The following is a 27402-nucleotide window of genomic DNA, read 5'->3' on the forward strand; positions in this document are numbered from 1 at the left end:
CAGTGGTGCAATCTCAGTTCACCGCAACCTCTGCCTCCTAGTTCAAGCGATTCTCCTGCCTCAGCCTCCAGAGTAGCTGGAACTACAGGTGCCTGCCACCATGCCCGACTAATTTTTGTATTTTTAGTAGAGACGAGGTTTCACCATGTTGGCCAGACTGGTCTGAAACTCCTGACCTCAAGTGATCTGCCCACCTTGGCCTCCCAAAGTGCTGGGATTAGAGGAAAGAAGGAAAGGAAGGTAAGAAAAGGAAAAGAAAGGAAAGGAAAGGGACGGGGAGGGGAGGGGAAGGGAGAGAAAGGAAAGGAAAGGGAGAGAAAGGGAATAGTGAGAGAAAGAAGAAAAGAGAGAAAGAAAGAGAAAGAAAGAAAGAAAGAAAGAAAGAAAGAAAGAAAGAAAGAAAGAAAGAAAGAAAGAAAGAAAGAAAGAAAGAAAGAGAAAGAAAGAAAGAGAGAAAGAGAGAGAGAGAAAGAGAGGAAGGAAGGAAAGGAAAGGAAAGGAAAGGAAAGGAAAGGAAAGGAAAGGAAAGGAGGAAGGAAGGAAGGAGGGAAGGAAGGGAGAAAAGAGGTTCCTTATAAATAACAAAAGACACCCTTCTCACCAAGGGTTTTTGGAAATTCCAGAGTGATGGGGTGAGAAGGGTGTCTTTGGAACCAGAGCTGAAGACCAAATACATATTTCTTACTATATCACGATATCACAGGAGGTAAAAGGGAGGTGCCCTTGAAGCAGCTCCTCCCCAGCCCCCAATCCTCTTGTGTGCCCGGAGGATCAGAAGAGGTCCCGCCAAGACTCAGCTTAGCTGTGGTTCAAGCCTCTGATTGCGTGGATAAATACCAGGTTTCCAGAGTGCCAGGGCAGGGCTGCCCCCTTGCGGTGGCATTAACTTTCCATGGCTATTTAAAATCAGCAGAGGACACACGATCTTCAGATAGGTCCTGTTTCAACTGAACATTTTACTTCCATATTTTCCCCTGGAGAGAAGAAAAATCATTAAACGTTTCTTTTTGGGTTTTTTTAGACAGAGTCTCACTCTGTCGCCCAGGCTGGCGTGCAATGGCGCAATATCAGCTCACTGCAACCTCTGCCTCCTGGGTTCAAGTGATTCTCCTGCCTTAGCCTCCCGAGTAGCTGGGATTACAGGCGCCCACTATCATGCCCAGCAAATTTTTGCATTTTTAGTAGAGTCAGGGTTTCACTATATTGGCCAGGCTGGTCTCCAACTCCTGACCTCAGGTGATCTGCCTGCCTTAGCCTCCCAAAGTGCTGGGATTATAGGCATGAGCCACCGGGCCTGGCCTATTTTTGTTTTTGTTTTTAATAGAGAAGGGAGTCTCAAACTCCTGGCCTCAAGCTATCCTCCTCCCTCAGCCTCCCAAAGTGCTGGGATTGTTAAGAGTGAGCCACTGCACCTATCCCACCCCCTCCCACCCTCATTTTTAGAAGGGCACAGGCTAGAGACCATATTTCCATAGTGGCTAGGCCTGGCCATGAGACTAAGTTCCACCACAATTACTTTTGCACCAGCCTAATGAATTTCCTAATCTTTATATAAGATCTGAGTTAGGGCCGGGCGCAGTGGCTCACGCCTGTAATCCTAGCACTTTGGGAGGCCGAGGCGGGTGGATCACCTGAGGTCGGGAGTTCAAGACCAGCCTGATCAACATGGAGAAACCCTGTCTGTACTACAAATACAAAATTAGCTGGGCATGGTGGCGCATGCCTGTAATCCTAGCTACTCGGGAGGCTGAGGCAGAAGAATCACTTGAACCCAGGAGGCAAAGGTTGCAGTGAGCCGAGATCGTGCCATTGCACTCCAGCCTGGGCAACGAGAGAAAACTCTGTCTCAAAAAAAAAAAAAAAAGATCTGAGTTAGTTTAGTCTCTGAAACAAAAGAGCACACCAACAAATACTGCTTATTCCTCCCCAAATCATTTACATGTGTTAGGCAGCAAGGTCATTAAATCAATGAAGTGAGTCAAGACAAGCATTTTTTTTTTTTTTTTTTTTTTTGAGACAGAGTCTCGCTCTGCCGCCCAGGCTGGAGTGCAGTGGCCGGATCTCAGCTCACTGCAAGCTCCGCCTCCTGGGTTTATGCCATTCTCCTGCCTCAGCCTCCCGAGTAGCTGGGACTACAGGCGCCCGCCACGTCGCCCGGCTAATTTTTTGTATTTTTTAGTAGAGACGGGGTTTCACTGTGTTAGCCAGGATGGTCTCGATCTCCTGACCTCGTAATCCGCCCGTCTCGGCCTCCCAAAGTGCTGGGATTACAGGCTTGAGCCACCACGCCCGGCCAAGACAAGCATTTTTAATAAGATAAAATATATCAATGTGCATCCACATAGAAGTGAATATTGCTTCAGGCCAGGCGCGGTGGCTCACACCTGTAGTCTCAGCACTTTGGGAGGCAGAGGCGGGCAGATCACTTGAGATTAGGAGTTCCAGACCAGCCTGGCCCGCATGGTGAAACCCCATCTCTACTAAAAATACAAAAAATTAGCCAGGGGTGGTGGCAGGTGCCTGTAATCCCAGCTGCTTGGGGAGGCTGAGGCAGGAGAATCCTTGAACCCAGGAGGCAGAGGTTGCAGTGAGCCAAGATCGTGCCACTGCACTCCAACCTGGGAGAAAGAGGGAAACTCTATCTCAAAAATAACAAAAACCAAAAAGGGGTTGGGGTCAGAGGAGTTATAGCCGCTGATCTAAGGTTTTCTAATTTTTCTTCCTGTGTTGGGGACAAGTTGCTTGGTTCCTCTCTAGAACGGACAAGGTAGATATTTGTGGTGTTCCCTTTCTTGGATGGAAACTCAGAAGGGTCTGTACACTGCTCCAGTTTGCCCAGCATGGTACAGCTGGGCTGTCCAAGCATTAGAAGTCACTGTCTTCTCCATAAAGTGGGAAAAGGGGAAGGCAAAGTTGAAAAACAATACAAATAGAAGAAGGTGTGTGCTCCACCAAAATGGGGGCACAAGTCAAGAAAAGGGGAAATGAACCTGTCTGGATGGCTCATGCCTATAATCCCCACACTTCAGGAGGCAGAGGCAGGAGGATCATTTGACCTCAGGAGTTGGAAATCAGCCTGGCCAACATAGAGAGACCTCTACTGCTGCTGCTACTACTACTACTACTACTAATAAATCAGCCAGGTATGGTGGCCTGCACCTGTGGTTCTAGCTACTTGGGAGGCTGAGGTGGGGAGACCACTTAAGCCTGGGAGGTCGATGCAGCAGTGAGCCTTGATCATGCCACTGCAATCTAGCCTGGGCAAAAGAGTAAGGCCCAGTCAAGGCAAGGAAAGGCAAAGTGAAGGAGCGCGGTGGCTCAGGCCTGTAATCCCAGCACTTTGGGAGGCCGAGGCCGGTGGATCACTTGAGGTCAGGAGTTTGAGACCACCCTGGCCAATATGGCTAAACTCCATCTCTATTAAAAATACAAAACTTAGGCCGGGCGCAGTGGCTCAAGCCTGTAATCCCAGCACTTTGGGAGGCCGAGACGGGTGGATCACGAGGTTAGGAGATGGAGACCATCCTGGCGAACACAGTGAAACACTGTCTCTACTAAAAAATACAAAAAAATAGCCGGGCGAGGTGGCGGGCGCCTGTAGTCCCAGCTACTCGGGAGGCTGAGCCAGGAGAATGGCGTGAACCCGGGAGGCGGAGCTTGCAGTGAGCCGAGATCCGGCCACTGCACTCTAGCCTGGGTGACAGAGCAAGACTCCGTCTCAAAAAAAAAAAAAAATACAAAACTTAGCTGGGCGTGGTGGTGCACACCTGTAATCCCAGCTACTCAGGAGGCTGAGGCACGAGAATCACTTGAACCCAGGAGGCGGAGGTTGCAGTGAACCGAGATCGTGCCACTGCCCTCCAGCCTGGGTGATAGAGTGAGATCTTCTCTCCAAAAAAAAAAAAAAAAAAAAAAAAAAAAAAAAAAAAAAGTTGTGCTTGATTATGCTTGATGGAAAAAAGGTGAGACCTTCTTTTCGGCAATGAGTCTGGTAGAAATCGGTGTAATAGGGTAGCTCACATTCATTGAGCACTTACTACGGGCCAGTTACTGTTTTAAATGTTTTATATGTATTACCCACTGAATCCTACAACAATCCTATGAAATGGCTTTTATCAGTGCATCCATTTCACCGTCCAGGCGAGAGAGAGTTGGGAAGGGCACTTTCTCAATGCTGCCACCGCGTCCGGAGTTGGTTCCTTCCAGTGGGTTTGTGGTCTAGCTGACTTCAAGAATGCAGCCCCAGACCTTCGCGGTGAGTGTCACAGCTCTTAAAGATGGCATGGACCCAAGAGTGAGCAGCAGCAAAATTTACTGTGAAGAGCAAGAGAACACAGCTTCCACAGCCTGGAAGGGGACCCGAGCAGGGTGCCAATGCTGGCTAGCTTTTATTCCCTTATTTGTCCCCGCCCATGTCCTGCTGATTGGTCCATTTTACAATCCTCTTGTAAGACAGAAAAGTTCTCCAAGCCTCCACTCGACCCAGGAGGTCCAGCTGGCTTCCCCTCTCACTGCTACCTCTCTGTAGCTGCTACTACTACCACAGTGAGTAGACGGCAGCACTGGGATTCGAACCCTCTGTCTTCTGGCTTGGAAGTCTTAACCACTGATCGCGTCTTCCACTCAGCTACTCGTTGGGAAAGTCCCGGAAAGAAGCCACAGCACGGGGCACAGGGGTGTCGAAGGGCAGTTCCTCGGGGCTCAGCCAGCAGGGCTGCGGGGCTGCAGGAAAGGACAATCCAGCCCAGGGTCCCAGCCTCTCCATCACTCAGGTTGGAAGTCTTCTCGCGTTGCAGTGCCCCTGGGGCTCAAGGGCGGACACCAGCAGGAGCACGGCTCTGGCTGCGCCAGTCAAAAGTGACCAGTGCGCCCAGGGAGATGAGGACCAGACCGGCCAGCCCCAGGCGGACAAGGTTCCCCCGAGTGTAGTCGGAGGAGCTAGAGTCTGCGGGCGGGGCCGGGAGAGACGGGTCGTCAGCTCCCGGATCCCGAAGTCTGGGCCCTGAACTCCAGGTTTCCAGCCCTGGGGTGGACTTGGGGACCTGACTCCTCAGTCTCAAAGTTGAGGGGGAGTCGATGGAGGTTTCAACTCCTGGGTCTGAGGGAGGAGGGGCCGGGGGCCTGGACTCCAGGGTCTGAGGGAGGAGGGGCCGGGGGCCTGGACTCCAGGGTCTGAGGGAGGAGGGGCCGGGGGCCTGGACTCCCGGGTCTGAGGGAGGAGGGGCCGGGGGCCTGGACTCCCGGGTCTGAGGGAGGAGGGGCCGGGGGTCTGGACTCCCGGGTCTGAGGGAGGAGGGTTTGGGGGTCTGGACTCCCGGGTCTGAGGGAGGAGGGGCCGGGGGCCTGGACTCCCGGGTCTGAGGGAGGAGGGGCCGGGGGCCTGGACTCCCGGGTCTGAGGGAGGAGGGGCCGGGGGCCTGGACTCCCGGGTCTGAGGGAGGAGGGGCCGGGGGCCTGGACTCCAGGGTCTGAGGGAGGAGGGGCCGGGGGCCTGGACTCCAGGGTCTGAGGGAGGAGGGGCCGGGGGTCTGGACTCCCGGGTCTGAGGGAGGAGGGGCCGGGGATCTGAACTCCCGGGTCTGAGGGAGGAGGGGCCGGGGGCCTGGACACCCGGGTCTGAGGGAGGAGGGGCCGGGGGTCTGGACTCCCGGGTCTGAGGGAGGAGGGGCCGGGGGTCTGGACTCCCGGGTCTGAGGGAGGAGGGGCCGGGGGCCTGGACTCCCGGGTCTGAGGGAGGAGGGGTGGAAGTCTGGACTCCCGGGTCTGAGGGAGGAGGGGCCGGGGGTCTGGACTCCCGGGTCTGAGGGAGGAGGGGCTGGGGGTCTGGACTCCCGGGTCTGAGGGAGGAGGGGGTGGGATCTGGACTCCCGGGTCTGAGGGAGGAGGGGTTGGGGGTCTGGACTCCCGGGTCTGAGGGAGGAGGGGCTGGGTCTGGACTCCCGGGTCTGAGGGAGGAGGGGACTGGGGCCTGGACTCCTGGTCTGAGGGAGGAGGGGCCGGGGGTCTGGACTCGCGGGTCTGAGGGAGGAGGGGCCGGGGGTCTGGACTCCCGGGTCTGAGGGAGGAGGGGCCGGGGGCCTGGACTCCCGGGTCTGAGGGAGGAGGGGTGGAAGTCTGGACTCCCGGGTCTGAGGGAGGAGGGGCCGGGGGTCTGGACTCCCGGGTCTGAGGGAGGAGGGGCTGGGGGTCTGGACTCCCGGGTCTGAGGGAGGAGGGGGTGGGATCTGGACTCCCGGGTCTGAGGGAGGAGGGGTTGGGGGTCTGGACTCCCGGGTCTGAGGGAGGAGGGGCTGGGTCTGGACTCCCGGGTCTGAGGGAGGAGGGGACTGGGGCCTGGACTCCTGGTCTGAGGGAGGAGGGGCTGGGGACCTGCACTCCCGGGTCTGAGGGAGGAGGGGCTGGGACCTGTATTCCTGGGGCTGGGGAGACGGGCCGGCGGCAGGACCCTCACCTTCCCAGCTGATGACCAGCGCCTCGCTGCGCTGCGACAGCACGTAGGGCGCGGAGGGCGTGTGGTAGTAGCAGCTGTAGGTGCCGGGAGCGCGGGCGCCCAGCAGCGGGAAGTCAGCCCAGGGCCGCGCGGAGTCGCCGTACTGCAGCGGGGCCGCCACGCCCTCGCGGTACAGCACGAAGCTCATGTTCCGCAGGCGGCCGGCGCAGCGCAGGCTTACGTTGGCGCCGGGAGCCACCACCGGCCCGGGCAGCGCCACCAGCGACGGCCGCGGCAGCTGCTCTGCGGAGACCGGGTGAGAGTCGGGGGCCGCGTGAGCGCCTTCCGCTCGCTCGCTCTCTTTCTCTTTCTGCCTCTGTGTCCCTCTCTGCCTGTCTCTCTCTTTCTCTCTGCCTGTCTCTCTCTTTCTCTCTGCCTGTCTCTCTCTCTGCCTGTCTCTTTCTCTCTGCCTGTCTCTTTCTCTCTGCCTGTCTCTTTCTCTCTGCCTGTCTCTTTCTGCCTGTCTCTTTCTCTCTGCCTGTCTCTCTTTCTCTCTGCCTGTCTCCCTCTTTCTCTCTGCCTGTCTCTCTCTTTCTCTCTGCCTGTCTCTTTCTTCCTCTCTCTGCCTGTCTCTCTTTCTCTCTGCCTGTCTCTTTCTCTCTGCCTGTCTCTCTCTTTCTCTCTGCCTGTCTCTCTCTTTCTCTCTGCCTGTCTCTTTCTCTCTGCCTGTCTCTCTCTTTCTCTCTGCCTGTCTCTCTTTCTCTCTGCCTGTCTCTCTCTGCCTGTCTCTCTTTCTCTCTGCCTGTCTCTCTCTTTCTCTCTGCCTGTCTCTCTCTTTCTCTCTGCCTGTCTCTCTCTTTCTCTCTGCCTGTCTCTTTCTCTCTGCCTGTCTCTCTCTTTCTCTCTGCCTGTCTCTCTCTTTCTCTCTGCCTGTCTCTCTCTTTCTCTCTGCCTGTCTCTTTCTTCCTCTCTCTGCCTGTCTCTCTTTCTCTCTGCCTGTCTCTTTCTCTCTGCCTGTCTCTCTCTTTCTCTCTGCCTGTCTCTCTCTTTCTCTCTGCCTGTCTCTCTCTTTCTCTCTGCCTGTCTCTTTCTCTCTGCCTGTCTCTCTCTTTCTCTCTGCCTGTCTCTCTTTCTCTCTGCCTGTCTCTCTCTCTGCCTGTCTCTCTCTTTCTCTCTGCCTGTCTCTCTCTTTCTCTCTGCCTGTCTCTTTCTTCCTCTCTCTGCCTGTCTCTCTTTCTCTCTGCCTGTCTCTTTCTCTCTGCCTGTCTCTCTCTCTCTGCCTGTCTCTCTCTTCCTCTCTGCCCATCTCTCTCTTCCTCTCTGCCTGTCTCTCTCTTTCTCTCTGCCTGTCTCTCTTTCTCTCTGCCTGTCTCGCTCTCTCTGCCTGTCTCTCTCTCTCTCTCTCTGCCTGTCTCTCTCTTTCTCTCTGCCTGTCTCTTTCTTTCTGCCTGTCTCTTTCTCTCTGCCTGTCTCTCTTTCTCTCTGCCTGTCTCTCTCTTTCTCTCTGCCTGTCTCTCTTTCTCTCTGCCTGTCTCTTTCTTCCTCTCTCTGCCTGTCTCTCTCTTTCTCTCTGCCTGTCTCTTTCTCTCTGCCTGTCTCCCTTTTTCTCTCTGCCTGTCTCTCTCTTCCTCTCTGCCTGTCTCTCTCTCTCTCTGCCTGTCTCTCTCTCTCTCTCTGCCTGTCTCTCTCTTTCTCTCTGCCTGTCTCTCTCTTTCTCTCTGCCTGTCTCTTTCTTCCTCTCTCTGCCTGTCTCTCTCTCTCTCTGCCTGTCTCTCTTCCTCTCTGCCTGTCTCTCTCTTCCTCTCTGCCTGTCTCTCTCTCTCTCTGCGCCTGTCTCTCTCTTTCTCTCTGCCTGTCTCTCTCTTTCTCTCTGCCTGTCTCTTTCTTCCTCTCTCTGCCTGTCTCTTTCTCTCTGCCTGTCTCTTTCTCTCTGCCTGTCTCTCTCTCTGCCTGTCTCTCTCTTCCTCTCTGCCCATCTCTCTCTTCCTCTCTGCCTGTCTCTTTCTCTCTGCCTGTCTCTCTCTTCCTCTCTGCCTGTCTCTCTCTCTCTCTGCCTGTCTCTCTCTCTCTCTGCCTGTCTCTCTCTTTCTCTCTGCCTGTCTCTCTCTTTCTCTCTGCCTGTCTCTTTTTCTCTGCCTGTCTCTCTCTCTCTGCCTGTCTCTTTCTTTCTCTCTGCCTGTCTCTCTCTCTCTGCCTGTCTCCCTCTTTCTCTCTGCCTGTCTCTCTCTTTCTCATTGCCTGTCTCTCTCTTTCTCTCTGCCTGTCTCTCTTTCTCTCTGCCTGTCTCTCTCTCTCTCTGTCTCTCTTCCTCTCTGCCTCTTTCTCTGCCTGTCTCTCTCTTTCTCTCTGCCTGTCTCTCTCTCTCTGCCTGTCTCCCTCTTTCTCTCTGCCTGTCTCTCTCTTTCTCTTTGCCTGTCTCTCTCTTTCTCTCTGCCTGTCTCTTTTTCTCTGCCTGTCTCTCTCTTTCTCTCTGCCTGTCTCTTTCTTTCTCTCTGCCTGTCTCTCTCTCTCTGCCTGTCTCTCTCTTTCTCTCTGCCTGTCTCTCTCTCTCTGCCTGTCTCTCTCTCTGCCTGTCTCTCTCTTTCTCTCTGCCTGTCTCTTCCTCTCTGCCTGTCTCTTTCTCTCTGCCTGTCTCTCTCTCTCTCTGCCTGTCTCTCTCTTTCTCTCTGCCTGTCTCTCTCTTTCTCTCTGCCTGTCTCTCTCTTACTCCCTCTGCCTCTGTCTCTTTCTCTTTGTCTCTCTCTCTGCCTCGGTCTCTCTTTCTCTCTGCCTCTCTTTCTCCTTCTGCCTCTGTCTCTTTCTCTCTCCCCTCACTCTACCTCTCTCTCTCTTTCTGTCTGCCCCGCCCCCTCTCTCCCCCAGTATCTCTGTGTCTTTCTTCTTGTGTCTGTGAATCTGTCAGTTTGCCTGCCTCGCTCTCTCTTTACCTGTATCTCTCTGTCCCTCCCCCACCTCCCTTGTTCCACCCGCTTCTCCTCCCTGACCCCAGGACCTCACCTGTCACCAGAAGCTCCAGGGGATCGCTGGGCTGGGACCAGACACCCGGCCTCCAGTCTGGCCTCCGGTAGCAGCAGTGGTAACTTCCCCCTTGGGCTGGAGTCACCTCCTCCAGAAAGAATTCTGCCAGCTCGGAGGACACATCCCGGAAGAGAGGGGGACCAATCTCTCCAAGCTTGAAAAGTCCAAATCTCCAGGCGGGTTGGGGTGCCCGGCACCTCAAGGTCACATTGACCCCAGGGGTCACAACTGTAGCCGGCTGAGCTCCCAGCCATGGCTTGGGGTATAAAGCTGGGGGGACTGAATAAACGGGGCTGCCTGGGTCCTCGGGCCTCCTGGGAGCCCCAGAAGATGACAGGGAAGTTGGGGAAGGAGGAAAATCACCTTGAACGATTACTGCCTCTTTCTCAGTCTCAGTTTCCTGTTTGTAAAAACAGGGAGAGACTGGACTACAATCACGGCTTGTTAAAACCAGGTGCAAATCAGAGGGGCAGGACAGAAACTTCTGAGCTTTACTCCACAGTTTGTAAACACAGTAGTCAGGTCCCAGAACTCTGTAATTTTTTTTTTTTTTTTAAGTAATGAGATGGGGATGTCTCCCTATGTTGCCCAGGCTGGTCTTAAACTACCAGCCTCAAGCAATCCTCTCACGTTGGCCTCCCAAAGTTCTGGGATTACGGGTGTGAGCCACCACACCCAGCCAGAACTCTAATTTTAAATAATTTTCCAGAATATTTGCAATATAGTATTTCAAGAGTTGCCAAAACTTACTATTTGGAAGAAAAAAAAATGTTGGATCCCTACCTCACACCATTTCCCAAAACAACTTTCAGATTAATTAAAGACCTACCTGTGTTTCATTTTTTTAACTATAAAATTATTCAAAAAACTATAGGAAAATATATTTGTCTTGGGGTAAGGAAGGCTTCTTAAAATATAAAATAAGAAGTTCTATGGAAGATTAATTAATTTGACCACTTCAAATTTCTTAAGTTGTGTATGCTAAAAGACAAAACTGGAGGACAAATGACAGTACTGGCAGACATCACTTATTCACAAATCACACAAGAGTACAGGAAGGCTGCCAGGTGTGGTGGCTTATGGCTGTAATCCCAGCACTTTGGGAGGCCAAGGTGGGTGGATCACCTGAGGTCAGGAGTTCAAGACCAGCCTGGCCAGCATGGTGAAATCCTGTCTCAACTAAAAACACAAAAATTAGTCGGGTGTGGTGGTGCTAGCTTGTAGTCCCAGCTGTTTGGGAGGCTGAGCAGGAGAATTGCTTGAACCCTAGAGGCAGAGGTTGCAGTTAGCCAAGATCATGCCACTGCACTGCAGCCTGAGCAGCAGAGTGAGAACTCCATGATGACGTGCACTTTGGGAGGCTGAGGCTGGAGGATTGCCTGAGCCCAGGAGTTCGAAGCTGCAATGAGCTATGATAGAGCCACTGCACTCCAGCCTGGGTGACAGAATGAAGCGTCTTTAAAAATAAATAAAAAAAAATAAGGGTCAGGTGAGGGGGCTCATGTTTGTAATCCCAGCACTTTGGGAGGCCAAGGCAGAGGGATCACCTGAGGTCAGGAGTTCCAGACCAGCCTGGCCAACGTGGTGAAACCCTGTCTCTACTAAAAATACAAAAATTATCTGGGCACTGTGGTGCATGCCTGTAGTCCCAGCTACTCGGGAGGCTGAGGCAGGAGAATCCTTTGAACCCAGGAGGTGTTTGCAGTGAGCTGAGATCGTACCACTGTACTCCAACCTGGGCGACAGAGACTCGTCTCAAAATAAATAAATAAAATAAAATAAAATAAAATAAAAAGGTAGAAATAGCTATAGTGACATTGAAATATCTCCAAGAGGTTTTTGTTTGTTTTTTTGTTTTTGAGACGGAGTCTCGCCCTGTCGCCCAGGCTGGAGTGCAGTGGCACGATCTCGGCTCACTGCAACCTCCGCCTCCCAGGTTCAAGCGATTCTCCTGCCTCAGCCTCCTGAGTAACTGGGATTACAGACGCGTCCCACCATGTCCGGCTAATTTTTTTTTTTTTTTTTGATTTTTAGTAGAGATGGGGTTTCACCGTGTTAGCCGGGATGGTCTCGATCTGACTTCATGATCCGCCCGCCTCGGCCTCCCAAAGTGCTGGGATTACAGACATGAGCTACTGTGCCCGGTCCAAGATCCTATTTCGTAAGCCCTGCACTGTGCCAGGCTCAGGGTTTTGCACATATGATTTGATAAAATTTCACAGCGGCCCATTTTACAGAGAAGGAAATGGAGTCTTAGCAAGCTGTGGCTCGTTCAAAGTCGTATAAATGAATACGATGGTGAAACTGAGGCCTCTGCCTCAGAAGTTCCTGCTCTTCAATACTCACCTATAATGACCACTGAGGGGAATGAGAAAAGAAGGAAGGAATGGAGGGAGGGAGGGAGGAAAATAAGGACTTCTGGGATGGGATTGGGCACCAAAATAAAATCTGAGTAGTTGGAAAAGGGGTGTCAGCGACATAAAGGAGAGTGGATGGGGCAGCTACTCACCAGATGGAGTAATGTCCGTGTGACACAGAGGCCCTGTAGAAGGTTGAGGGACTAGTTCCTTTTTTTTTTTTTTGTCTGAGACAGAGTCTTGCTCTGTTGCTCAGGCTGGAGTGTAGTGGTGCGATCTCAGCTCACTGCAACCTCTGCCTCCCAGGTTCAAGCGATTCTTCTGCCTCAGCCTCCCTAGTAGCCAGGACTACAGGTGCCCGCCACCACACTAGGCTAATTTTTGTATTTAGTAGAGACAGAGTTTTGCCATGTTGGTCAGGCTGTTCTTGAACTCCTGTCCTCAGGTGATCCGCCCGCCTCAGCCTCCCAAAGTGCTGGGATTACAGGCGTGAGCCACTGTGCCTGACAGCGAGTTCCTTTCAAAGCCCTTTGTGGCCAGCCCCATCTCACTGGTAGCCCCAGAATCTGAGTCCCCAGCTCCTCTCTCCTCTGGGAAATGAGAATCTTATCCCTCCCTCCTCCTGTCTCCGTAGACAGAAATTCGGACTTCCATTGCCCACCTACTGAAGAAGTCTGAACGCGGACCCCTCTGGCCTGGGCACCCAAGAGTTCAGGCCCTTGAACTCCACCTTTCCAGGGGGCAGAGCTTCTCCTCTCCTGGGTTCAGGAATCTGGGTCCCCATTTCCGTCTTCTCTCAGGAGCTAAGAGCCCTGTTCCCAGCCCCCTTTTCCCAGGGAATCAGGAGTCCTGGCTTCCATCCCCCTCCCATATGAGAATCTAGGCGTCCTCCCTGTCCCCTATCCTCTTCCTGCCTCAAGATCCAGAGATACCTGTCCCCGCCTCCTTCCTCTTTCGAGAATCTGTGTTCCCTTGCTTTAGGACCCAGGGGTCTGGGCCCCAGTCCTGTTCTTTATTTGAACCTAGAATCCCAAAGCTTCAGCTAGTGCTGCCTGGTCCCCCTGCAGGGTGTCTAGGTCTCCATTCTCTCTCTCTTTCTGCCCCCCACCCCATCCAGGAACCCAGGGAGAAGGAAGGGGCGGCTCACAGAGGGTCAGCAGCTGGAGGATCAGCACCAGGGCCATGGTAGGCAGATATCTGCTGGAGGTGGAATCAGGGCTTGGTTGCATCCTCTCCCCTCCCAGGAAATGAGGAAACATCAGAAAGCCAGACCCAGATCGTCGTTTAGGGAAGAGAGGATCGAGGTGGGGGCCTGTGGGTGACTGTGTCATAGCCCTATAGCGCTGTGGAAAAGGTTAGCAGGGGGGTCAGTCATAACCTGTGGTGTTCATTAATTTAACTCTAGAAACAAATACTAGTCGGGAGGCGGAGGCAGGAGTATCGCTTGAGCCCAAGAGTTCAAGAGCAGCTTGGGCGAGACCCTGTCTAAAAAATAAATAAATTGTGCCACCACACTCCAGCCTGGGTGATAGAGTGAGACCATGTCTTCAAATACAGACAGACAGACAGAAAGATATCTGTTTTTTAAAAAAAGAACCTATTATGTGCCAGACTCTTGCTGTGATTGATTGATAGAAAAAAATTAGCACCTATTATGTGCCAGACCCTTGCTGTGATTGAAAGAAAGAAAAAAAGAGAAAAAAATTTAGCATCTATTATGTGCCAGGCCCTTGCTGAGATAGATAGATAGATAGATAGATAGATAGATAGATAGATAGATAGACAGATAGATAGAAATTAGCATCTATTATGTGCCAGGCCCTTGCTGTGATAGATAGACAGATAGATAAAAATTAGCATCTATTATGTGCCAGGGCTTTGCTATGATAGATAGATAGATAAAAATTAGCACCTGTTAAGTGCCAGGCCCTTGTGTGATTGAATGATAGATAAAAATTAACACCAATTACGTGCCAGGCCCTTGCTGTGATTAATTGATCGATAGATTGGTTGACAGATAAAAATTAGCACCTATTATGTGCCAGGCTCTTGCTGTGATACTGTGATTGATTGATTGATTGATTAAAATTAGCACCTATAGGCCGGGCGCGGTGGCTCACGCCTGTAATCCCAGCACTTTGGGAGGCCAAGGCGGGCGGATCACCTGAGGTCGGGAAGTTGGAGACCAGCCTGACCAACATGGAGAAACCCCGTCTTTACTAAAAATAGAAAAATTAGCCTGGAGTGGAGGCGCGCGCCTGTAATCCCAGCTACTCAGGAGGCTGAGGCAGGAGAATCGCTTGAACCCCGGAGGCGGAGGTTGCTGTGAGCCGAGATCGTGCCAGTGCACTCCAGCCTGGGCGACTCAGTCTCAGGAAAAAAAAAAAAGATTAGCACCTATTACGTGGCAGACCCTCGCTGTGCGATGTTGGCAGGCACAGAGGGCACTCAGACTCCATTACTGCTCTCAAGCAGCTGCTACCAGTCCGACTGACAGACCCAGACCAGGTCAGTTTCTTCAGTGATCTGAGCTATACTGGCGGTAACAGGGCACTGTGAGAGCCCGCAGAAGGCTCCTAACCCATCTGGGATGAGACCTAGCGCTTCCAGGACGAGCTGATGTTGAGCTGAGACCTCGAAGGAAAGGTTAGTCATTCACCTTCTCCCGGGCTCAGTTTCTTCATCTGTAAAATGGGCTTTCATACATAAACTATAAAATGAGGATTATTTTGTTCCGCCTTAGGTGGTCTCAGTAGGAGGACTAGTCACCCCGGAGCGACTTCTAGGCAGAGACTAAGGAGATTCCACGCAGGTCCGCAAAGTCAGGCTTGCGCTTGCTCTTGGCACTACTTCCTTTACCTCTGCTGCGCCATCTTTGTTCTGCGCTAGTGCGCACGCGCAGACTCCGAAGGCGGTACCTTGCACGGAGGGACCACAACTCCCAGAGTGCTCCGCGTCCTGGCTTTTTCCTCCACTTCTGCTCCAGGGCGCACGCGCAACCCGGGGAGGGGGGGGGGGGGTTTCTCGCGCGTAGGGACCACAACTCCCAGAGTGCTCCGCGTCCTCGCCGGTGTCGCCGCCGAGACCAAGATGGCTGCGAGTAAGTGCCGGTGGCGCGCGGGGCTCGGTGGTACCGGGAACCTCCGGGCGGTCCTGGGACTGAGGTGCGGCAGGGCAGTGGTGGAGGCGATGGGGTCCGTGCTGGAGGGGGACGCAGAAGTCACGAGGGGGCTCCTCCAGGGCAGGGGTGGCACGAGAGGGTTAGAGGTCACGGGGGGCAGCCACTTGCAGGGGTGACCCTCCTCGCCACCCCTTCAGGACTCGGCGCCTTCCTCAAGAATGCCTGGGACAAGGAGCCAGTGCTGGTCGCGTCCTTCGTCATCGGGGGCCTCGGTGCGTGAGTGCTTCAGGCGCAAACTTGCATCGTCCACCCCCGTCCCCCTACATCCCTTCATCTTGTACCTCTAAAGCCCTGTCGCCTCCCTCGGCTCCCCTCCAGTGTGTCTGCACCCTCGCGACATCCCCTTGTCTATCCCCATACCCATTATAACGCCTCCACCGCCCCCCGCATTCCTCTCCCCCTACCCAATACGCTCTTAACCCCTCTAAATGAGACGTTCTCAACCCTGCATTAGCAACACCCGAGCACCAAAAATAAAGTCCAGATCCTCCTCCTCCCTTTCATCTCCCCTCTCCCACATTCTGAATTGAGTTGGTTTGGTTGGTGGTGGGGCTGGGAAATCTGTGTCTTGTGAAAATCCCCCTATGATCCTAATGTGTCGTCTTGCTGATTGAAAACCTCAGCCCTCTGCCCTGGAACTGTGCTGCTTACACCTTAATTAGCACCGCAGTCCCTGCACGGATGGGGCCTTTTTGTTTGTTTGGGTTTTTTTTGGAGACGGAGTCTCGCCCTGTCACCCAGGCTGATGTGCAGTGACGCGATCCCAGCTCACTGCAAACTCAGCCTCCCGGGTTCAAAGGATTCCCCTGCCTCAGCCTCTCGAGTAGCTGGGACTACAGGCGCCCACCACCACGCCCGGCTAATTCTTTTGTATTTTTAGAAGAGACAGACAGGGTTTCGCCATGTTAGCCAGGATGTTCTGGATCTCCTGACCTCGTGATCCGCCCTCCTCGGCTTCCCAAAGTGCTGGGTGAGCCACTGCTCACCGCTGGGATTACAGGGATGGCAAGTACCACCACGCCTGGCTAATTTTTGTGTTTTTAGTAGAGATGAAGTTTCACCATGTTGTTCAGGCTGGTCTTGAACTCCTGACCGCAAGTGATCCGCTTTCCCAAAGTACTGGGATTACTGGAGTGAGCCACTGCGCCCGGCCAAACTGTGGGTTCTCGATTCTGTAGGTCTGGGGTGGGGCATGGGATTCTGCATTTTTGAAGAGTTGCCAGGTCTTGTCAGTACTGTTGGTCCACCAGCCAGGCACTAGGTAAGGTTCTGAACACTTGTTCGATCTGGCAGCCACCAGCCACACCTGGCCACTGAGCACTTGAAATGAGGCTGGTATGCATTGAGGTGGTATAAGACATACTGGATTTCAAACACTTAGTATAACTAAGTGTGTAAACTACCAATCGTCTTTTGTTGATTACATGTTGAAGTGATGTTTGGATATACCATGGTTTTTTTTGGTCTGTTCTTGTTTTTTTGAGACGGAGTTTTACTTTCGTCTAGGCTGGAGTGCAGTGGCCTGATCTCAACTCACTGCAACCTCTGCCTCCCGGGGTCAAGCGATTCTCCTGTCTCAGCCTCCTGGGTAGCTGGGATTACAGGTGCACGCCACTACACCAGCTAATTTTTTGTATTTTTAGTAGAGACAGGGTTTCATCACATTGGTCAGGCTGGTCTCGAACTCCTGACCTCAGGTGATCCACCCGCCTCAGCCTCCTAAAATCCTGGGATTACAGGCGTTAGCCACCTCACCCAGCCAAGTATGTTTCTTAAAATTTGTTTCATCTATATCTCATTTTTTACTGTGGCTACTAAAAGATATAGAATTATATACCTGGGTCTTACCATCTGTCAGACAGTGCTGGCCTAGAACATTCTTCTTATGCACTGTACCCCATCCCCCGGGACTCCTGGCTCCCACCCTAGATGGACTGTGACTTGTCAGTGACTGTTGTTTGTCCAAACCTTTCTTCTCCAGTTTGTAACAGTTTTTGTTTTTTTTTTTTTTTTTTTGCGACAGAGTCTCTGTTGCCCAGGCTGGAGTGCAGTGGCACAATGTGGGCTCACTGCAACCTCTGCCTCCCAGGCTCAAGGGATTCTCCTGCCTCAGCCTGCTGAGGAGCTGAGATTACAGGCTCCTGCCGCCATGCCTGGCTAATTTTTGTATCTTTAGTAGAGATGGGGATTCATCATGTTGTCCAGGCTGGTCGTGTACTCCTGACCTCAGGTGATCTGCCCACCTTTGCCTCCCAAAGTGCTGGGATTACAGGCATGAGCCACTGTGCCTGGCCAAATGTGTAACAGTCTTAATTTCTCCAGAATAGTCCCATGACACTACCCACAGGATGCTCCATGATGACCCCTACACTCAAAACGTACTCATTCCACGACCAACCCCAGTGCTTCCTCCTCTAGGCCCCATGTATCTGTGAGTGTTAGACTCCCACCCCTACCTCCACTTAACCCCCCGAAAGAGTTTTAAGCCCTCCTGTCTATAAGTAGGGATCTCAGGGTACCAAGGATCCTCCTGGAGGCCCTCCCCGCTGCCCTCCCGCTTTGCAGTTTATCTTTGCCAAGGCTCGGATTCTCTTTCCCTCTCCTCAGAGCCACCTTCCCCTGGGGCTCACCCCTGTCTCTCTCCACAGCTATAATTATGCCCACATTCAGCCCCTACGTCAAGTACTCCATCATGATCAACGAGGCCACGCCCTACAACTACCCAGGTGAGTAGGGGCCCGGCAGGGATCCCTGGGATGGGCCCAGCCTCCCTGTGCTGGGGTAGGGGCAGTTACGGGCAGCTGTTTCCTGAGCAGGCATCAGAGATTCAGCAGTGGTGCCTGGATTCCCCCTGTTCCATTTTTTAAGAATTGAGATATAATTCGTATCCTATTCTGTGTTTGTGCTTCGAGTTTCTATTACCTTTCTGGGTTCCCATCTGTGTTGTTTTCTGTCTCCATCTTTTCAGGTTTCTGTCCTGTTTCCCCATCTCTTTCGACCCTAGCTCGCGCTCGCTCGCTCGCTTGCTCTCTGGTTTTCCATGTCTCTCAGTCTCTGTATTTCCTGCCTCTTTCTGCATCACTGATTCTCTGACCCTTCCCCTCCTCTCAGCCCTGGGGTCCCCCTTCCCTCTCTGAACATAAAGCGACAGACCAGCTCTTCTCTCCAGGACTCTGGAGACATGCTGGTCTCAGTGGCCCACCTCCTGTCCCACAGTGCCCGTCCGTGATGATGGGAACATGCCGGACGTGCCCAGCCACCCCCAGGACCCTCAGGGCCCCAGCCTGGAGTGGCTTAAGAAACTGTGAGCACCTTCACTGACAGAGGCGGCCCCTCCCACGGCTCCCAATAAAAATGTGAACACCAACCCCAGAGCGTGGCATGTGTGTGATCAGAGGTGGGAACAAGTAGACGGTGGCCAGGGTGAGTGTGGGCTCAGTTTATTGGGCATGGGTCAGTCAGAGGCTGGGCTGGCCAGAGTTGGGTAGGGCAGCAGTTTATCTGGACCCCGAGAAACCCAGCTGGAATCCAGGGCCTCATCTGCTTCAAAGCCAAAGTCTTCCTCGACCTTAATCTGCAGGAGAGAAGGAACAAGGTGTTAATAGGCCTGAGAATCCAGAAAATCCCATCAGCTTCACCATTTTTGTTTTTGTTTTGTTTTTTTTAAAGAGACAGGGTCTGGAGTGCAGTGGTGCCATCACAGTTCACTGCAGCCTCTGCCTCCCAGGCTCAAGTGATCCTCCCACCTCAGCTTCCCAAGCAGCTGGGACTACAGGCACATGCCAATCATGCCTAACATGTTTTTTTCTTTTTGGTAGAGATGGGAGTCACAGTATGTTGCTCAGGCTAGTCTCAAACTCCTGGCATCAAGTGATCCCCCATGTAGGCCTCCCAAAGTGCTGGGATTACAGACATGGGCCACTGCACCCAGCCAGCCTCACTGTTCTTGTCTTCCTAGGCAGTCACCTTCCTCCTCACACCTCAGAGCAATCCCAGTGTTCCTGGGTCCAGATGTTCTTCCAGCTTTCCTCCCCGCACTGGGCCTTCCCTTCCACCCCATCTTCTCTGATCCTTCCTTTGATCCTTCCTTCGATCCTTCCTTCTTCTCTACTCCTAGCCTTGTCTAGCTATTTTTCCTTCTCCAGGTCTTCCTCCTTCCCTTTCCAACTTTGCCTCCTTTCACCCAAGCCTTTGCCCCACTTTTTCCAACTACTTCCCTGCCTGATCCTAGGCCTCCAACACATCCTGGTTACCTCCTTTCTTCAACTTTCCCCAGCCCTGGGCCCCTCAGGGTGCAGAACCAAAACCCAAGAGCCCTGAACCTGACTCGGCCCAGCCCTGGCCCTAGCCCCTCCCCTTGAGTCCCCCCCTCCTCACCTGCACCGGAGCCAGCTCTGGGGCCCCGGAGCCAGCTCTGGGGCCCCGGTCGCTCCCCTTGAGTCCCCCCACTTCCTCACCTGCACTGAAGCCAGCTCTGGAGTCAGCGCAGTTCCCGCTCGGCGTCCATCCCGCGGCACTCGCCGCCTCTTCCGCCCACTGGGCCCCTCGCCGGGCGCTGGGCTGCCAGGTTCCGGGGGTGCAGGAGTCCTTCTGGGCGGGGACAGTGCCTCTTTCTCTGGAGGCTCATTCTCAGCATTGCCTGGGGTGGGAGCATCCGTGCCCTGGCTGCCCTCATCCTGGCGGGGAGGAGGGGGAGGTAGGTGATGGCTGCATCCTGGGCTCCCAGTTCCTGACCCTCCTGGAGACCCAACACTCACCTCTAGCACAATGGTGAACTGGCTGGCCCGGTAGTCATCCCCATAGGAGTCCAGCACCCTCATGAGGAACCTGCTCAGGGGGAGAAGCCACCAATGGACTCAGTTACCTCCTAGCAGCTGGGAAAAGGGCCACAGGATAGAGCTCAGCTCTCACCCCACTCAACACCAAAGCTGTCCTGGACCCAGACGGTCCTGAGCTCTGGCACTGGAGGCCTGGGAGCCACGCCCTTGACCCGCCTTGAGACCTCAAGCAAGAGGCTGAGTTTCCTGCTCTGCAACGACGTGAAACCCTCACCTGGGCTGGATGTTGCAGTGGTGACACCGAAGTAGTGACACCAGACGATTTCTATACTTGCTGTGATATCGGCACTCAGTAAACATTGATATGTGAGTTATCATTTTTATTGATCACTGAAGAGGGGAGTGCAGAACGCTCCTAATGACCTCACCTCTTATCAACACCCCCTTCTCTTCTTTCCCCAGCCCCTGCCTCCAGAGATCCTTAGTTTTTTTTTGTTTTGTTTTTTGTTTTTTTGAGACAGAGTCTCACTCTGTCGCCCAGGCTGGAGTGCAGTGGCCGGATCTCAGCTCACTGCAAGCTCCGCCTCCCAGGTTCACGCCATTCTCCTGCCTCAGCCTCCCGAGTAGCTGGGACTACAGGCGCCCACTACCTCACCCGGCTAGTTTTTTGTATTTTTTTTAGTAGAGACGGGGTTTCACTGTGTTAGCCAGGATGCTCTCGATCTCCTGACCTCGTGATCCACCCGTCTCGGCCTCCCAAAGTGCTGGGATTACAGGCTTGAGCCACCGCGCCCGGCAGATCCTTAGTTTTAAAGCTCTAATTGATGGGATGCTTCCCCCGCACCAGCGCCTGGGCAGGTTTGTTGTTTTGAGGTGGAATCTCATTCTGTTGCCCAGGCTGGAGTGCAGTGGTGTGATCTCGGCTCACCACAACCTCCACCTCCTGGGTTCAAGTGATTCTCCTGCGTCAGCCTCCCGAGTAGCTGGGATTACAAGCACCTGCAACCATGCCCAGCTAATTTTTGTATTTTTAGTAGAGACAGGGTTTCACCCTGTTGGCCAGGCTGGTCTTGAACTCCTGACCTCAGGTGATCCGCCTGCCTCGGCCTCCCAAAGTGCTGGGATTACAGGCGTGAGCCACTGCGCCCGGCCAGGATGTTTTTCACACAGACCTCATTGGTTCCACATGCACCGAGCGCCCACTCTGCCCTGTGTGCTGTTCCAGCGGCTGTGCCAAGGACACATCGGGTAACAAAGGTGCCTGTGCTTACAGAGTCAGGGTTGCAGGGGAGACAGACAATAAGCAAACCAGCCCAACACAACAGGTCAGAAGGTGGGAAGAAGGCAGGTGATACCGGGCTTGGAACTTCAAAAGGATGGTGGCGGACACCTCACCAAGCAGGCGAGGGAGCCGCGGAAGGAGCGGCGGAAGGAGCGGCAGGTGGAGACGCCCTGACGTGGGGGCCGAGTACACGCGCCTGGTTTCCAGTGCAGGCGGGCGGGCGGGCGTAAGGGGCCCTCTGAGGCAGGGCCTGGTCGGCTGTTGCGGGACGTTCGCCTTTACTCCGAGTCAGCGGAGAGCCACCGCAGAGGAGCAGAGGAGGGGCCTGGTCTGTCTCACATGTTAGAAGGACTAGTCCCACATTTCAGATACAGCAGGCCTGGCGGGGCCTGAGAACTTGCATTTGCACCAAGTTCCCAGGTGGCACTGATGCTGCCAGTCCAGGGGCCACACTTGAGAGCCACGGGGCTGGGCTCCGGGCCAACAGTGCGGAAAGCCTGATTCTCACTTAGCTGTCCTCAATTATTCAGGGAGGTTTTGCACACACAGATGCTTCCTTAACTCTCGCATGTTTTAACCTGAAAGGACGCTGATCCCTTTCATAAACTCTCCTGATCTTAAAAATCTTGGCTACAGGCCTGTAGTCCCAGCTACTCAGGAGGCTGAGGCAGGAGAATGGCGAGAACCCGGGAGGCGGAGCTTGCAGTGAGCCCACATCGCGCCACTGCACTCCAGCCTGGGCGACAGAGTGAGACTCAGTCTCAAAAAAAAAAAAAATTGACTAAAGGTACAAACAGGGAAAGGTGGGGCTCACCCAGGCTGTTTTAAAAGGAGACTTGGGGCCAAAAGAGAGGCAGGGAGGCCAGAGAGGAGTAATCCAAGCCAGAGGCTGTGTCCCCAGGCCCAGGTTGGTGGCAGAGGAGGAGTGAGAAGAGGCGGGGTTCTGGATGTATTCTAGGAGTAGAGGTGACGGGTTGTGATGGATGGATGTGGGGCTGAGAGAAACAAGCAAAGTGCTCCAGGCAGTGGGAGGTGGAGTTATTATTCCCTGACATGGGGTAAATGTGGGGGAAGGTCAGGGTTAACTTCAGATGCACAGTGGATAAGCAGGACGGCTGTGCAGCAGGCGGCGGACAAATGAACACAGAACTCAGAAAGCTGTGGATGGAACTCAGAAGTCGGCTGCATTTAGGTGACTTTTTTTTTTTTTTGAGACGGAGTCTTGCTGTGTCACCCAGGCTGGAGTGCAGTGCTGCAATCTCGGCTCACTGCAAGCTCTGCCTCCCAGGTTCAAGGGATTCTCCTGCCTCAGCCTCCCGAGTACCCAAGTAACTGGGACTACAGGTGTGTGCCACCTATTTTTTTTTTTTTTTTTGTAGTTTTAGTAGAGACAGGGTTTCACTGTGTTGGCCAGGCTGGTCTCGAACTCCTGACCTCGTGATCCACCCGCCTTGGCCTCCCAAAGTGCTGGGATTACAAGTGTGAGCTGCTGTGCCCGGCCTAGGTGGCCTTTAACGTGGTTGACCCGCATGACCCAGCTGCGCTTCCCAGAGGATGGGCGTGTTCTGATCTGCTGTCCAAGTTGGCAGCCAGTGGCTGCCCATGGCTGTTCCTAAGCACTTGGTGTGTGGCAAGAGTGACAGAGTTCTTATTTCAACTTAAGTGAAAATCTCACCCGTGGCCAGCGGCTACCGTGCTGGACAGCACAGGTGCGGACAGAGGAACCCTGGGAGCCGCAGGTTTCAGCTTTGGGGAAAGGAGGATGAACTAGCAAAGGCGGCCAAGAAGGAACAGCCTGAAAGGCAGGAGACCCCAGGCTGCCGGGTGACCAGGATGGCAAGAATGGGCTCCAGGGAAGAGCACATAGCCCTGGGTCACTGCGCCGAGCCTGAGCCGAGGACCGAGATGAGAACCGTGGTTGACTCAGCAAGGTGGAGCCCTTCCTACCAAGCTTGCTCCCATTTTGCTGGGACAGGGACACTGTGAGTGGCAGGGGCAGCAGGCACCGGGGCAGGTTTTGTGGAGATGCACAGTGGGAAGCTCCGGCCTAACCCCGCCACAACCTCATGATACTGGCACTGCCCTTAGTTGATAGGAAACAGCTCAGAGAAGGGACACTGCTTGCTTAGAGTCACACCACAAAAAAAAAAAAAAAAAAAAAAAAAAAAAACTTGCATTTTGTGCCTTCCATCGTGCTGTTCCCTCCCTTCAGGAGAAGCAGCCCCCTCCAGCCGGCCCTCCCTCAGTCCCGGCCCTCCCTCAGTCCCGGCGTGCAGCCCCCTGCACCCGGCCCTCCCTCAGTCCCAGCGCGCAGCCCCCTCCAGCCGGTCCTGGGCCCTCCCTCGGTCCTGGGCCCTCCCTCAGTCCTGGCACGCAGTCCCCTGGACCCGGCCCTCCCTCAGTCCTAGTGCTCAGCTCTCTCCTCCAAGACCGAACGCACTCTTCCTCCGTTTGCCTCAGGCCCCGGCCCTCATCTCCTGCCTCTCCTCCTTGTGGCTTGTGAGGGTTGGGCGGACGTGGGAGTGGGGACAGACCAGAGGGACTGGGGGTGTTTGGGAGCCGGGGCTTAGGGGCCCAGAGGGGACGGAGAAGGGGTTACCTCCGCTCCTGCTGCAGCCTCCGAGTTATCCTCTGCACCTGATGGAGCCTGTTCAGGACCCGCTCGTTCACCTGTGGGGTGGGAACTCCCATCAGCTGGATCCCACAGCTCCCGTTCATTTGTTCAACGGATGTTTAATGGGGTATGTACTAGGCTCCGGGGAGACTGGTCAAAGACCATCGTGTGGGCTGAGGTCCTTCCACCTTCCCCTCCCTCCGGCTCCCCTCTCACCATGCCACAGTCCTGAGTGCCCTCCCGTGGGGGCCTCCCGCATGCTGTTCCTCTACCTGGACCCTCTCCCCAGCCGTCCATACGGCTCACTCCCCACTCCAAGTCTTAAGTCAACTGTTACCTGCTCAGAGACCCCGAACCTCCCATTAAGTCGAAACACACCAGGCCAGGCGCGGTGGCTAATGCCTTGGGAGGCCGAGGCGGACAGATTACTCAAGGTCAGGAGTTCGAGACCAGCCTGGCCAACATGGTGAAACCCCATCTTTACTAAAGATACAAAAATTACCCGGATGTTGTGGCGCATGCCTGTAATCTCAGCTACTCGAGAGGCTGAGGTCAGGAGTTCCAGACCAGCCCAGTCAACATGATGAAACCCCGTCTCTACTAAAAAAAAAAAAAAAGAAAACTACAAAATTAGCCAGGTGTGGTGGCGCATGCCTGTAATCCCAGCTACTCGGGAGGCTGAGGCAGAAGAATCGCTTGAACCCAGAAGGTGGAGGTTGCGGTGAGCCGAGATCACACCATTGCACTCCAGCCTGGGCAACAAGAGCGAAACTCCCATCTGAAAAAAAAAAAGAAAGAAAAAGACCGGAGTTCAAGTCTCAGCTCTGGCCTGGCACAGTGGCTCATGCCTATAATCCCAGCACTTTGAGAGGCCAAGACAGGAGGATCACTCAAGTTTGACACCAGCCTGGGCAACAGAGTGAGACCCCAACACTACAAAAAAAAAAAAATCATCTGGCCTTGGTGGCTGTAGTCCCAGTTCCTTTGGAGGTTGAGATTGCTAGAGCCCAGGATGTTGAGGCTGCAGTGAGCCACAGTCATGCGCCACTGCACTCCAGCCTGGGCAACAGAGCAAGACCCTGTCTCAAAAAAAAATCTCAGATCTGCCACTGCTGAACTCTGAGCTTGGGTGCATTACTTAACCTCTCTGAGCCTTTATTTTCTACGCTAGTAAAATAGGAATAATCTATTCCTGGGGGTGGATTAAGAGCAGAGGCTCCAATTGAGTCCATTTGGGCCTTGGTGTCCATCTGTTAAGCAGGGTTTGGAATATGCCCCTGGCCTCTAGCCTCCCTCCTTACAGAACTTCCCAACACTGTCATCAAGAGTTGAGGCCAGGTGTGGTGGCTCATGCCTGTAATCCTAGCATTTTGGGAAGCCAAGGTGAGTGGATCACTTGAGGTCAGGAGTTCAAGACCAGCCTCACTCCCAGGACGCACCCGCCGCCCGCCCTCACTCGGGCGTTGTCTCCATCTCCATGGCTTCAGTTTCTCGCTCTCCCAGTCCAGGCCTCCTCTGTGTGGTCCGCCTTCCACAGGGGGCGTGAGGAATCTTCCTTAACCCAGATCTGACTCCATCCCTCCCCTGCTCAAAACCGCTCCATGCCATGCAACAGAACATTAGTCCTGGAAAGGACTTGGTGTGGGAGAATATCTCATAAAAAGCTGTGAAGGTTTCTGTTGTTGTTTTGTTTTGTTTTGAGACGGAGTCTTACTCTGTTGCCCAGGCTGGAGTGCAGTGGTGCGATCTTGGCTCACTGCAACCTCTGCCTCCTGGGTTCAAGCGATTCTCCTGCCTTAGCCTCCCAAGTAGCTGGGATTACAGGCACATACCACCACATCCGGCTAATTTTTTGTATTTTAGTAGAGACGGGGTTTCACCATGTTGGCCAGACTGGTCTTGAACTCCTAACCTTGGGTGATCTGCCTGCCTCAGCCTCCCACAGTGCTGGGGTTACAGGCATGAGCCACCGTGCCTGGCCCACCCTCATTCTCAGCAAGGAGGCTGATGCAGTCATTCAGCCTAGACAGCTGGAGTTGGAGTTTGGCAGCCGTGGGGATGGAGGGAAGGAGAAGGGTCCAGAGACATGCAAGAGGCAGAATGAATGAGTCGAGAGGAGTGAATCCTGGCAGGGGTATGGGAGATGTGAAGAGCCTGGGCTTTTACCTGTGAGCGGTGCCACACATTGAGAGGCCCCCAGGAGACATCGGAGGACCCATCTGGGTTGTCAGGGAAGCTCCACGGGAGATGGCCCTTCCAGGGCCTTGGCATAGGGCCAGACACATAATGCATGCTAAATGAGTGAATATACATATAAGTGGAGGATTCCTTCAGCAAGCCAAGAAAGTCTGGGCGTGTGGAAAGGCAGAGATTGCGGGGGGCGGTAGTTTACGCCAGGGGACCCCAAAACAGGGGGATCCGCACTCACCTACCTGCTCGATCTCCCGGCAGCGCCGACCTAATGCCTGGTACTTTCTGCGATTTAATTCCCGCTGGCGCCGCCGCCGACCCCGGGCTGCCTCTTCCTCTTCATCTCGCTCCCGGAGCCCTGAGCCCCCCAGACCCCCTGACACAAACTCCACTTCCGTCTCCAGCTCGCTCTCCAGGATGTGGCCCCCAAATAGGGGAGGCAGCGCCAACTCCGAGCCCGGCGGCGCTGAGAACTCCTCAAAGCCCACGGCTGCCATGGTCCTGAGGGGCAGGGAAAGGGTCAGGGGCCCTGGATCCTGGACTCCCAGTCCCTTCTCCCACTGAACCAGGAACCCAAACCCCAGCCCCTTTTCCCTAAGACCTGGGAGTCCAGGCCCCCAGCTCCTAATCCCTCAGACCCTAGAATCCAGGCCCCCAGCCCCTCCTCCCTCAGACCCAGGGATCCGGGCCCCCAGCCCTTCCTCCCTCAGACCGTAGAATCCAGGCCCCCAGCTCTCCTCCCTCAGACCCAGGAGACCAGGTCCCCAACCCCTCCTTCGTAGCACCCACAGGGTTCAAGCCCTGACCCCCTCCCCCCAGGATCCAAGAGTCCAGACCTCCAGACTTTTTCTCTCCAAGGACCCAGGGAGTCCAAGCCCCAACCCTCAACCAGACGCAAGAGTCCTGGCTTCCAACCTCCTCGTCTCTCAGATCCAGCAGTCCAAACCCCTAGCCTTCTCCTCCCTCAGGATGCACCAGTCCAGACCCCAGTCCATAAAAGGGTTCTAAGGTAAAGCAATTGCATGAACTACAACCCCCATCAGACCTCAGTGTAAAAGGTCATATGGTTGCACACAATGCAGCTGCTGTTTTCTGGGATTCGCAGTTTTTCACAAGGGCTCAGCCACTTACCCTTCTCTCTGCTCCAATTCCATCTCCGCGACCTCCGGAAGCCCCGGGCGTCTTAGCTTCCAACCTCTTAAATCTCTAGATTAAGCCGTTCACAAAACTACTTGTCCCATCAGGCTCAGGGGCCGAGGACGGCGGGACGTGGCCCTAGGCCTTGTGGGAGTTGTAGTTTCCTGTTTCCGGCTTCGTTTTGGCCCACCCCGACGTCCAACCCGAATCCCTGCTTAAAGGCCTTGCTTTCTTGTCTAACGTCGCAACCAGTCCTCTGAGTTGCCAACGTCTTTCTTCTTGTCTCGACGCCCCGTCATCTGGCCACAGCAATTCTCCGCTTAGCAGGATTGGTCCACAGCGGGCCGTGAGTTCGATTAGCCCCTTTCCTCCTCGCTGCTTACCGCCTCTCTCCGCCTAGTGCCAGGTGCTAATA

General features: G+C 54.2%; 3 protein-coding genes across 6 annotated transcripts; 1 reads left to right on the top strand and 2 right to left on the bottom strand.

The window, feature by feature from the left end:
* Positions 1–3942: 3942 nt before the first annotated feature.
* LOC105497322 (osteoclast associated Ig-like receptor) lies at positions 3943–13108 on the bottom strand. Its single transcript, XM_071087807.1, has 5 exons — positions 12953–13108; positions 11958–11990; positions 9428–9727; positions 6452–6733; positions 3943–4945 (listed from the first exon to the last, which is right to left on the bottom strand). The coding sequence occupies exons 1-5, from the start codon at positions 13062–13064 to the stop codon at positions 4809–4811; spliced, it is 864 nt and encodes a 287-aa protein (XP_070943908.1). The 5' UTR covers positions 13065–13108; the 3' UTR covers positions 3943–4808.
* A 1713-nt stretch (positions 13109–14821) lies between these two features.
* Positions 14822–18353, top strand: LOC105497018 (NADH:ubiquinone oxidoreductase subunit A3). 3 transcript variants are annotated; one of them, XM_011767682.2, is made up of 4 exons: positions 14822–14905; positions 15124–15198; positions 17635–17712; positions 18203–18353. In XM_011767682.2, the coding sequence occupies exons 1-4, from the start codon at positions 14896–14898 to the stop codon at positions 18292–18294; spliced, it is 255 nt and encodes an 84-aa protein (XP_011765984.1). In that variant the 5' UTR covers positions 14822–14895; the 3' UTR covers positions 18295–18353. The 3 variants fall into 3 exon arrangements, with proteins under 3 accessions (XP_011765984.1, XP_024653422.1, XP_070943911.1); XM_024797654.2 differs by having other exon boundaries at positions 14854–14969; positions 18156–18353; XM_071087810.1 differs by having other exon boundaries at positions 14858–14969; positions 17594–17712.
* A 57-nt stretch (positions 18354–18410) lies between these two features.
* LOC105497015 (TCF3 fusion partner) lies at positions 18411–27402 on the bottom strand. Of its 2 annotated transcripts, XM_011767676.3 has the most exons (6): positions 26982–27402; positions 26093–26351; positions 23646–23716; positions 19744–19813; positions 19444–19662; positions 18411–18560 (listed from the first exon to the last, which is right to left on the bottom strand). In XM_011767676.3, exons 1-6 carry the CDS (start codon positions 27002–27004, stop codon positions 18441–18443), a joined length of 762 nt encoding a protein of 253 aa, XP_011765978.1. In that variant the 5' UTR covers positions 27005–27402; the 3' UTR covers positions 18411–18440. The 2 variants fall into 2 exon arrangements, with proteins under 2 accessions (XP_011765978.1, XP_070943910.1); XM_071087809.1 differs by lacking the exons at positions 26093–26351; positions 26982–27402 and adding an exon at positions 23998–25389.

This window comes from Macaca nemestrina, chromosome 20 (genome assembly GCF_043159975.1).
Source record: "Macaca nemestrina isolate mMacNem1 chromosome 20, mMacNem.hap1, whole genome shotgun sequence".
NCBI classification, from domain to species: Eukaryota; Metazoa; Chordata; class Mammalia; order Primates; family Cercopithecidae; genus Macaca; species Macaca nemestrina.

What these genes read in the sequence shown, in the direction of transcription:
- LOC105497322 (XM_071087807.1), bottom strand. Translation starts at nt 13,064, where the DNA reads ATGTTTCCTCATTTCCTGGGAGGGGAGAGGATGCAACCAAGCCCTGAT. An exon ending in CCTCCAGCTGCTGACCCTCT is followed by an intron (nt 11,991 to 12,952) that starts GTGAGCCGCCCC and finishes AACCTTCTACAG; the next exon opens with GGCCTCTGTGTCACACGGAC. An exon ending in CCTGGAGCTTCTGGTGACAG is followed by an intron (nt 6,734 to 9,427) that starts GTGAGGTCCTGG and finishes CGGTCTCCGCAG; the next exon opens with AGCAGCTGCCGCGGCCGTCG.
- LOC105497018 (XM_024797654.2), top strand. Translation starts at nt 14,896, where the DNA reads ATGGCTGCGAGTAAGTGCCGGTGGCGCGCGGGGCTCGGTGGTACCGGG. An exon ending in CGGGCGGTCCTGGGACTGAG is followed by an intron (nt 14,970 to 15,123) that starts GTGCGGCAGGGC and finishes CCACCCCTTCAG; the next exon opens with GACTCGGCGCCTTCCTCAAG. An exon ending in CTTCGTCATCGGGGGCCTCG is followed by an intron (nt 15,199 to 17,634) that starts GTGCGTGAGTGC and finishes CTCTCTCCACAG; the next exon opens with CTATAATTATGCCCACATTC.
- LOC105497015 (XM_011767676.3), bottom strand. Translation starts at nt 27,004, where the DNA reads ATGGAATTGGAGCAGAGAGAAGG. An exon ending in AGGCTGCAGCAGGAGCGGAG is followed by an intron (nt 19,814 to 23,645) that starts GTAACCCCTTCT and finishes CCCCCTGAGCAG; the next exon opens with GTTCCTCATGAGGGTGCTGG. An exon ending in CAGAGCTGGCTTCAGTGCAG is followed by an intron (nt 18,561 to 19,443) that starts GTGAGGAAGTGG and finishes TCTCTCCTGCAG; the next exon opens with ATTAAGGTCGAGGAAGACTT.